Source organism: Mastacembelus armatus, unplaced genomic scaffold (genome assembly GCF_900324485.2).
Source record: "Mastacembelus armatus unplaced genomic scaffold, fMasArm1.2, whole genome shotgun sequence".
Classification (NCBI taxonomy): domain Eukaryota; kingdom Metazoa; phylum Chordata; class Actinopteri; order Synbranchiformes; family Mastacembelidae; genus Mastacembelus; species Mastacembelus armatus.
The window spans coordinates 342,270-353,452 of record NW_022872861.1 but is presented as its reverse complement, the minus strand read 5'-3'; the positions used below and the strand labels follow the sequence as shown (position 1 = coordinate 353,452).

The 11,183-nt window shown below is 41.3% G+C and overlaps 1 protein-coding gene across 2 annotated transcripts; it reads right to left on the bottom strand.

The window, feature by feature from the left end:
* Window positions 1-3,641: 3,641 nt before the first annotated feature.
* Window positions 3,642-10,269, bottom strand: mat2b (methionine adenosyltransferase 2 non-catalytic beta subunit methionine). 2 transcript variants are annotated; one of them, XM_026310347.2, is made up of 7 exons: window positions 10,147-10,269; window positions 8,759-8,953; window positions 8,332-8,446; window positions 6,958-7,110; window positions 6,675-6,868; window positions 6,148-6,261; window positions 3,642-4,381 (listed from the first exon to the last, which is right to left on the bottom strand). In XM_026310347.2, exons 1-7 carry the CDS (start codon window positions 10,174-10,176, stop codon window positions 4,208-4,210), a joined length of 975 nt encoding a protein of 324 aa, XP_026166132.1. In that variant the 5' UTR covers window positions 10,177-10,269; the 3' UTR covers window positions 3,642-4,207. The 2 variants fall into 2 exon arrangements, with proteins under 2 accessions (XP_026166132.1, XP_026166131.1); XM_026310346.2 differs by lacking the exon at window positions 10,147-10,269 and adding an exon at window positions 9,599-9,993.
* Window positions 10,270-11,183: the final 914 nt, after the last annotated feature.

Here is an 11,183-nt window from a genome sequence, read left to right as displayed (position 1 = left end):
CTCCCAATCTATTGCAATCAGCAATGCAGACAAAACATTTCTGAACAAGTTTTTGCTTAACTAAAGACTGAGGCGCTCAAATAAAAATTCTTTGCACCCAGAACAAGGTTGCACATGGTTGCAATGGTGCAACTATTTTTTTTTTTTCATTTCGGTGCATAGCACAAAATTAAAGTGCACCAAAAACATTAATACATTATATATGGTATTTCTCATGCACATTGATAGTTCTGTAAATTGCAAAAAGCAATAAAAAGTGCAGGCCATGGACATTAATCATCTCTGACTCAGTGGCGGCTCCTGACAAATCTCAGGTTGCCATGATGGCTAGGGTGACCGATTAAATGAACAGCTAGCAAACTACACTTTGTCACACTGCACTGAACAATTTGTTTTTTCTGATCCCTGCATATATGAATACAACCAGAGTAACCGCTAGATGGAATCAACCCAAAATATTCTCCATCAGCTACATAGTCTACAGTATTTTGTGGACAGCTACATCCTGGAGTTCATTGTCAATGTCTTGAATAATAATTCGGCTCTACAATGAATGAACATACCATCAGCAGTGGGTTGCCATTTATTGGTTCACCCTCAGAGACATGTTTGGCTGTAAAAGCAACACACACCTGTCGTTGTCCATGTGGTGTCCGTGCCGGTGCCTCCATCAGGATGAAACAGAATGCAGGGGTAGCAAAACAAAGCGTTAGCTACTTCGCAGCCCGCTAGCAATGTTTTCCGCTCATACCAGCTCCGCGAAAAACCCCGATTATACATTTCCCCTCTTTATAGATAACGCTACGTGTTTTGTGTTTATTGTGTTTTGTTTGGTCGGGGTTGTCCTAATTGTTTAGTTGCCAATTTATCCTGATTACTACAACGACTGAATGGTATTTCTCTTAACGATTTGATCGTGTTGTTCTGAGATGAGGTAATGTTAGCTACGTTGACCGTGAATCCCGCTAGCTTGCTACTCCCGCTAATTGTAACACCGGGTTACGTATGACGAAAGTACGTTAGTGCAAGCCCTTCCGGAATCCATACAGAATACATTGCAGCGTCTAAAGTTTGAACAAAAAAATAATATGATAGTCTATGAGAACTATCTGGGCGATTTTCACCCAGACTGAAATGTCAGTATTGATAATTGATACCTGTATCAATAGCTTCCCGATCACATGACCTGGAGGCTATTGATCGAAAATCAAAGCCTCAATATTAAAAAAATATATATTTTTTTAAAATCAAAGAAGTGACATATTTAAACTATTAGAGGTGTGCCTGGTGGGGACAGACGAGTCCTATGAGCTGGGCATCGTTTGGAGTCATCAGGTCACATGACCAGGAAGCTTATTGAGAAAAAGCTCACATGACCTGGAGGCTATTGAGTGAAAATCAAAGCCTCAATATTAAATATTTAAAAAGTCATAAAAACTAAAAGAAGTGACATATTTTAACTACTAGAGTTGTGCCTGGTGGGGACAGACGAGGCCTATGAGCTGGGCATAGTTTGGAATCATCAGGTCACATGACCTGGGCTCTTTTGAGCAAAAATCAAAGCCTCAATCTTCTTTTCCTTTCGGCTGCTCCCTTCAGGGGTTGCCACAGCGAATCATCTGTCTCCATTCAACCCCATCCTCCTCACACACACACAAACTATCCTCATGTCATCCTTCACTACATCCAAGAACCTCCTCTTTGGTCTTCCTCTAGGCCTCCTTCCTGGCAGCTCTAACCTCAGCATCCTTGTACTAGTGTATTCACTGTCCCTCCTCTGAACCTGTCCAAACCATCTCAATCTGACTTTTTCTCCAAACCATCCACATCTGTGGTTCTCTTTCTTGGCATGAAATCATACTGCTGCTAACAAATGCTCACTTCTGACCTCAGCCTAGCCTCCACTACTTTTTCCCATAACTTCATTCATGTGATTCATCAGCTTTATTCCCCTGTAGTTTCCACAACTCTGCACGTCTCCTTTGTTCTTAAAGATGGGCACCAGTACACTTCTCCATTCCTCAGGCATCCTCTCACTCTCCAAGATCTCATTAAGTAGCCCAGTCAAAAACTCTACTGCCACCTCTCCTAAACACTTCCATACCTCCACAGGTATGTCGTCAGGACCAACTGCCTTTCTACTCTTCATCATCTTCAACGCTTTCCTCAATAATATTTTCAGTTTCTTATTTATCTTACATCTTTGCTACTTCTGGCACTCTGCTGTGTACTTGTACTTTGCTGTTGCAACAATACAATTTCCCCATTTTAGGACAGATAAAGGCTTCTTACCTTATCTTATTCCTTCCATCTTTCCATTACACTTGTGGTACCTGTCAACACATTTCCATTCCTGTCCTTAATCATCCTAACCTGCATTATTCAATTTTTTCTTCAGTATATATTGTTATTTTGCTTGCTTTTCACTTCACACAATGCCTAGCTGCTGAGCTGGGCTTAGTTCTCAGCCCCTTTCAGCCCTCATCCTCTAACCCCTGCAATACCCAAATGCAGCCACAGGAGGGCAGTCGGATACCATGCCATGTCAGCCTGACAAGCCTCAGTCCTAACCCTACCCCTAACCCTTGCAATGCCCAATGCTGCCAAAGGGGGGCAGATATCCTTGTCAGATCTTGTCTAGCAAGATCTGACAAATGGGCCTGCCACCACAGCATCACCCGCAAAACGCCATTTTACCACATATCTCACCTCTAGCCATCCTACACGTGCACACCACTTCATGTCTCTTCAGATTTTGTTTCACCTTCACATGCTCACACACTTCAACACTAACTTTTCATGCATTTCCTTCTTCAGGAAAATCACTCACCCCTCCAATGAGTGGAGTCTCTCTCTCTCTCACACACACACACAACAATCAGTGCAGTCGGTCTCTCTCATTCAAATACAACTAAGACAGACAGCAACCTCTCAGAGCATGTTAAAACTAACTCAACCAAAATCATTACTCTATGACCTTCCTATCAAAAGTTATACGTAAATGACACTTTCCTGAATAAGCCACACCCACTTTTTCTCATTTTTGCACATGAAACGCTATAACTTTTGATCTAAACGAGAAAGACCATTAAAATTACATATCATTCGATCATTAACGACCTCGACTATCTATTGGCATCATAATTTTTTAAAATCTGCACCACATCTCTTCCCTCAGAGGGGTATAAATACCATATAGCAACTAAGGTTAATTGTGGTAGTCTCTATACATGTATATGAGACTATAAAGTCTGGCTTTCAGGTCCTTTCCAGAGGATTATCAAAGGATAATTGTGGCTATGTATTCAGGGAGATCAGGGAGTAGCAGAAGCATACCTAGCCCTAACCCTGTACTAGAGGAGCCTACTTTTCTAAAGCAGTAAATAGTAAAAGACTGGACACACTCAGCATGTTCAATTAAATAAAACTTGTGAAGGATTCTGATGAATATGTATAATGTGATATATATTATTTATTATATATGTAATGTCTATAATACACATACAACTATTTTATAAATGATTTTTGAAACCTCAGCCCTGGCCTCTTTTGGAAAAAATATGTGTATTTCTGGAATATGTGAAAACACTAATATAAGGAATATCATCAGTTTTGGTCACTCTCAACAATCAACTTCTCACTGGTGAATAAAGTGTATTATATATAAAACCACTCTCTACTTCCAGCCTGACATTTGTAGATTTTTGGACATCAATACATATAAAGGCCTATAGGATCAGGACTAAAGTCTCTATGACTTTTAGATCGGTTTGCCCTCTCATTTTTATCATCTCATATCTGTGAACAAAAACATTCCTGTGTTTAGGGTTCAATATGCTCAATTAAACCAAATGATGTGAAAGTGTGAAAGACATTTACAGCTTCAATCTTGACTTCTGGACATTCAAACAAAAAAACCTCTTGTCATTGCCTCACTGTATTAAGTACTTTATATTGAATTTTACACAGTACATTTACTCTTTCCAGTTGGTCCCAGTTTGAACACATTATTACTAACTGGATTCACTCCTGTTCTTTTTCCACACAAACGTTTACAAATAACATGAACTAGAATGTTCAGATCTGATTCTAATGTGGTGATAATCTCAAACATTCACACAACCTGCAGACAATCACATATTGTAATTACAGGATTAGAGTATATGCCAGTGATATTCAGAGCATCTGCATATCACGGTCTTGTCTCTCAGTGGAAGACTGTCTGTCTCCAGCGTTTGTCTGGCGTGAATGGCCACAGGCAGTCGGTGATGGCGGCAGTGAAAGGTCGAGGTTCAACGCTGAGGTTCAGAAGCTCCAGACGGGAACAGTTTAACTGGCTGTTCACTGGACGAAGAGCAGATGCTGCCGGCTGCTCTGTCAGCTGCACAGGGGAAGAAAATATTAACACTACAAGTACAAATACTACACTATGCAAATACTACATTACTACAAATGATGTATACTACTTAGAATTTGCGATAAAAACGTTTGTGGGTGCTTTATACAACAAATACTTTCTTCTAGTATTTGATAAACACAACACAAATCCTTTCATCCATCATCTACAGCTTATTTCTGCCATCCAGAGTGTGGGGGGCTGGAACCAGTCCCAGCATGCAGTGGGTGAGAAATGGGTCCCCACTGGACAGACATCCAGGGGGCAATGAACTATATACAAATATAAATTTTATAATGCATGTCCCTGTTGAATGAGGAGTTCAGCCACCACAACAAATTTAAAGGGGCCACATTATCTTTTACTATCATACAAGAATGGAGTAGATGGGATTACTTTTCGTAACAATGTAAATAATGTTATAATTAAAAGTTATCTTAGTTTCATATTTTTAATGCCACACAGTTGTCGACCAATAAACACAAATTTTAATATTACAAAGATAACCTGATTAAATACAACATGCTGTTTTTTTTTTTTTTTTAAAAAGTGATTAAACCACGTTTTAGAAAGCCGAGTTAAATCTCACTTACCACATGCAGGCCTGATTAGTGCCTGTTTAATCAAGAAATCACTTAAATAGAACCTGTCTGACAAAGTGAAGCATGCTAAAAGTCCTCAAAAAACAACACACCATGCTGTGATCTAAAGAAACTCAAGAACAGATGAGAAACAAAATCAATGACATGTAACATTACAAAACCATTTCTAAGGCTTTTGGGAGTGCAACAAACTACAGTGGTAGTGAAAATAGTGAAAACTTGGAATAGCGGTGAAATTTCCTACCAAGTTTACTTAAATAGCACAACAACTTATCCAGGAGCTCATAAAAGAACCCAGAACAACAATTAAAGAACCAGAGGCCTCACTTGCCTCAGTTAAGGTCAGTGTTCATGATTTAACAATAAGAAAGAGACTAGGCAAAAAATGACATCATGGCAGAGTTCCAAGGCAAAAGCCACTGCTGACCAAAAAGAACACAAAGGCTCATCTTTGCCAAAAAACATCTTGACTTATAGATAAATGTTCTGTGCACTGGGAGAGAGAAGCTGAATTTCTTGGAAGGTGTGCATCCTGTTGGTATAAAACTAACAGCATTTCATAAAAAGAACAACATATCAACAGTCAAATGTGGTGGTGGTGGTAGTGAGATGGCCTGCAGCTTTGGGACCTGGTTGACTTGCCATAATTACTTTGTCAACCAATAAACAAATGAATCTGTCCTAAACCATTAATTCTGCGCTCTAGAAAAAGACTGTCTAATGTCTGGCCACCAGTTTGTGACCTCAAGCTCAAGTGCACTTGAGTTATGCAGCAGGGCAATGATCCAAAGCACACCAGCAGGTCCACCAGTAAATGGCTCAAAAAAAATTAATTAATTAAGGTTTTAGAGTCATCTGTTCACAGTCAACCAGTTATTAGATTTAGGAGGCAATTACTTTTTCACATAGGGCCAGGGAGGTTTAGGCACTCATTCCCTTAAAAAATGAAAGTCATTAAAAAACTACATTTGGTATTTACTTGGGTTATCTGTGTGTAATATTAATATTTGTTTGATGATATGAACCATTTAAGTGTGGCAAATATGCAAAAAATAAAAAGGAAGGAGGCTTTTTCAGAGCACAGCATATATAAATATAGAGAGATGCACATACATGTTAACATAGAGATTTACAGAGACATATATTTACAGGTATGAGATGGTTGGATGGCAGGCTGAAGGCTTGAGCGATGGCAATGGCCATCTCATATTTCGTCATCTGCTCTTTACCCGAGAAATGGAAGATTCCTCTGATAGATGGGTCCTGGAGGAGACAGAAAGTGAGGCAGGAGGAAGATGAGACTTAAGTGACATTAGAAACAAAGTTGGGGTGACACAGTTACCTGTCTTTCTCTGACAGCAACTTGTCTCTTGGGGTGAATCCCATCCACCTTTCCCTTATTTGTATCTTCACCTTATGTCTTAGTCCCACCCACATGAGATACAAGTGGAGGATGCCAGAAGGAACTGCAGCGCAAGGACTCATGAACATAATCCTTATTGTGCAGCATCCAATCACAAACCGATTTCCACTAAAAGGGGTGTGTCATTCTGCCACACACTTGGGTTTGGGTCAGCGTTCTCTCCCAGGACGATTTTGGGCCGACCGAGTACCGAGGAACAAGGACTAATACAATGAGGGAACTGGGATTCACCCTGTCTCTGTCTGACAGCTACCTGTCTCGCTTTCTCTGACAGCTTCCTGCAGACAGCGGCTACGTCCCGGGCGTCAGTGGGAAACCTCTGCTGGCAGTGATCCAGGGTGCAAGTCTCCGTCCCCTCCTGAACTTTCAGCCACAGTGACGTCACTGCACTCTCTGTCACCGACTCCACCTCGCCAAACAAAACAGGCACTCGCAGCACCACCGCGCCTGAGAGACAAATGACAAACACAGGTACCTTGATAACACTGAAGTGTATCTTACACAGGTCACACACAGGTAAACATATGGGCAGTTACCTGGACAGTGCCGGAGTGTCTCTCTCTCTCCCTCCAGTTTGCTTCGTCCATAAACGTTGAGAGGATTTGGGCTGTCGTCTTCTCCATATGGAGGGTTCCTGCCATCGAACACGTAGTCGGTACTGATGTAGAGCAACAAGGCTCCACAGACCGCTGTTGATACATGGGTGTTATACATAAGCTATCACCATCCCAAAACGAAACATACAAAAACATTTAGCAGCTCAGAGACACAAAATCAGCCCCGCAGAGATGCTGTGGAATGAGCTCATACAACTGTGCACACCAGACACCCCAAGAATATGCTGAGCTGAAGCAGCTTTGTGAGAAAGAACTGGCCCAAACTCTTCCTCCTGCAGATCTGATCGACAGCTCCCAGAACTAACTGCAGGTGGTTCAACCAGTCATTAAACCACAGCTGCAATCACCTTTTCCGCCATCACTTTGTATATTCAACAGTTGTTTTGAATAAAGAAATGAAAGATCAGACTGTTTGTGTTGCATCAGCTCCAAAATAGTATCTCTTGATATTTGCGAAATTGGTGAAGATAACATCACATTTCATGACCAATTTATGGAGATAACCAGGAAACTACAGACACTGTCATAACTTTTTTTTTGCAAATCTATGTGGATGTTGGCCCTGTGATGGACTGGTGACCTGTCCAGGGTGTACCCCTGCCTTTCACCCGTGACCCCGGCTTTCTGGAAAAAGCGGGTATAGAAGGTGGGTGGATGGATGGATGGATGTGGATGTGTAGTCCTACAGTTTTTTGTACTGTTTCTGTAGCACCATGGTTTCTGTGAAATAGAATTTTGTTTCATGATGCATTCACTGTCCATGATTGAAATGACATTAAAAATTTCTTAAATTCTTAGAATGAGGAAGTCTCTGCAATCAGATGCATTAATATGCACGAAGACAAGAGCCACACAGCAGGACCAGCACTCCACGGCTCTTTACATTGTCATAACGGACTGAGACGCATATTTTTCTTTATTAAGCCTTTCATGACAACAATCAAACTTTAACACTTACTGTTTTGCTTTTAACTGCTCCTGTTAGGGGTCACCACAGTGGATAAATTGATCCGCATGATTTCATTTGCAAAAGTTTTATGCCAGATGCCTGTCCTGACGCAACCCTCTCATTTCGTCAGGCTTGGGACTGACACTAAGACTGACTACTGGACTATACCATCTAAGTACTAACCAGACCCGGTCCTGTTAGTTTCCAAGAACAAACGGGATCTGGCACTCGCAGGACGGTTAGATACCTGAACTTTGCTCAACACTAACAGATGTTATATCTATCACCTACTACAACACACATGAACACAAGAACAACATTTGTAATATCATGTGATCACTCACCTGCCTCCTTGGCGAGCGTGCTCGTGGCGTGCACGTTGAGGTTAACGGCGGCTTCTGTGTGTCTCTCCACAACATCTGGACGTCTCTCTGCTGCACAGTGGACGATCACATCAGGCTGAAATGCGGAGACAGTTCGTTCCCCTTTATAACCGTTTACTTTCTGTGAGTAGAAACTGCTACTACAACTTTTGTCCTAAAGCTACTGTTACTCCTGACAGTACTTCTTTGTCCAATATTTTGTCCACACTTATCTCTTCTCATTTGTCCTTCATTACGTCCCAAAATAAAATTATACTCCTGTCTATAAAAAATTTCAGGTCAAAAATATCTCTATGGAAACAAATGCCAGCGTGTATTACACTACACAATACATTATGCACTACAATGCACAGTACCACATGTAACACAGGAGTACAGTATGTATTACCTTATATTCATGCAGTAGTCCTCTAACAGCATCCTCATCTGTGAGGTCACAGCGAAGGAGGCAGGGCCTAGCTCTCCTATATCCAGTCCCAATGACCACCCAGCCACTGTTCTGAAACTCTCTGTATACAGCTCGACCCAGGAGACCCGTTGCCCCGGTAACCAGGACCCTTGGTCCCAGGACCACCATGTCCTCCTGGAGCATACAGTGCTGCATCAGTGATTGGACTGATTATCAACGAATGAACACACAAACGTTGACTGTTTTCTCCATCAGTGCGCACCATCAATACCGGACACCCCAATAAAACCCAAACCCTGCTGGTCCATCGGGTCCATTATCCATGACTCTTTTCTCCTCTTCACTTTCTCAAAGTGCCATATCTGTTCCTGCCTGCAACTGAAGCCTGAAATTCAGGGGTGAACGTGGGTAAACACCTGACATCACTTACTGAATTAGTCGTGGGCTCCAGTTTTTCTTGTAATTACAGACACAACAGACGAAAAACAGGGAGGGACACGTGTTCAGGGTTCAGGGTTCAGGGTCAGGGAATCCTGTACAAACTAAAACTACATTATAAATGAGACCAGCAGCTCCTCCTGCGCATATGAAGAGTTCACACAACAGTAGACCTGCGACTTTGACGTTAAATCCTAACTAACCCAAACTAATAACTAGGGTCTCTCGAACTAAAACTGCATCCGTCGTTTATTCTAATGAAACTTTTTCTTTAAATGTAAAAAAACAGGAACATCAAGATTCACAAACTTTTCAGGACCAGCTCCAGGTGATTCCAGGAACAGCCCGTTAGCCGTTAGCTCTCCGCAGGTGAACGTTTACCTGAACCAGCTGCACGCACCCCGGGCTGAACAGAATCCTCAATTCTGCGCCTGCGCTGCTCATTTCCCTCCTCCTCTGATACGATATGTTGCTAATATCTGATATTGATGTGGAATCGATCACTCAGCGCTTCTGATTTTCTGATGCGCACTTTTTTCTCACTTCCGCTCTGATGAGCTGCCGTAAAGCAGCTGTCGCAGAGGTGCTAGCTGTTAGCATGCAGGCTAAACCCAGTCTGAGAAGTAACACGGAACCAAAATAAATCACCGGACCGGGGAAACGGGTCAAATTGATCTGGCTCCCGATTTAACTCGGAGACGGTTTTATCGGAACACTGGTGTTTGACCTGAAACAGGACCAGTTTTTATCAACACATTTTTCGTTTTCGTTTTTGTTTTTGTTTTTGTGTTGACAGGCTGAGGGTTTGTGGCCTCACTCGAACTGATCTGAGATCAATTCGGGGGTAAATCGTTGCTTTATTCTTACAACATCGTGTTTAAAGCTTTAAAACCTGCTGAAACCAAATAAAACACAAACTTTTGCTTTACCTCGTGATCTCTGACCCCAAATCCAGGCATCTGATCCGAGACCAGTAAAAACACGAAAAGTCAGTAAAACTAAAACGAAAACAGGAGAAAAGCTCAAGGTTCTTCTTCTGTTTTCTGCTGAAATAACAACAGCATGCTGCTTTACTGGCACCTGCTGGATGACTGAATGTAACACAATAAAAATATTTTTATATACAGCATCTATTGGATCTGAAAACGTATTTCAAATATTTAAACCCGATCAACAGTAGTGATCCTCAATATAACAGCCTTGCAGGCTCCAGACGTGGTGACTGACACATTTGGAGAAACAAAACATCCAAACGGAAAAACAATTACACTGAAAAAATCTTTTACTATTCGAGAAGCCAACTGCACAGATCCTGATCCTGCTCAACTGACTCCTTTCAACAGGTGCCAGGTCCACTTACAAGCTACCTCATGACTGTCTACCTGTCTGTTCTGGATGGGTTTGATAAACCTGATGCTTCACTGTTTACCTGTTCACCTGTCCATGTGAACATGAGCTCCATTGTCGTGAAATGGAGATCCTTCTGATGAAGACTTATTAAAACTCTCCTGGATCTACTTCACAGCTCATCATAATTTTGTTTTTCCTGTTTTCTTTATTTACTCATTTAGATATTTTCAATAAATATTTATGTATTTAATATTTTATATCTGTTGAATGTTGTTATTGCATGTTTTATTCATATTTACTTGGGTACAGTCTCATCTGTTGATCAACTTCTAAAATACAAACTGAATCTGATGTCAACTGTGTTTATCTCTAGGTCTCTACCACAATCTCTCTCTTTTTATCTGATCCTCGCTCTACCACTCTGTCTTTTATTGACTGAAAACTGTAAAGTGTTGCTGCAAATTTTGGTTTTAGGATCTGAAACCACCATGACGTCACAGACCTGGACTGGATCTTGTCCTAGACTCTGACCATCAACCGCATCTTTCACCAGAATCAGATTTTTGCACTTGAGTGTTTTTCAGTTGAACCAGATCTTAATTATGATGTGGATTTG

Bases quoted from the DNA above. Each gene is read 5' to 3' on its own strand.
- mat2b (XM_026310346.2), bottom strand. From the start codon at position 9,661: ATGAGCAGCGCAGGCGCAGAATTGAGGATTCTGTTCAGCCCGGGGTGC. The intron at 7,111-8,331 runs GTGAGTGATCAC...ATGTATCAACAG, and splicing joins CACGCTCGCCAAGGAGGCAG to CGGTCTGTGGAGCCTTGTTG. The intron at 6,869-6,957 runs GTAACTGCCCAT...TTTGTCTCTCAG, and splicing joins GACACTCCGGCACTGTCCAG to GCGCGGTGGTGCTGCGAGTG.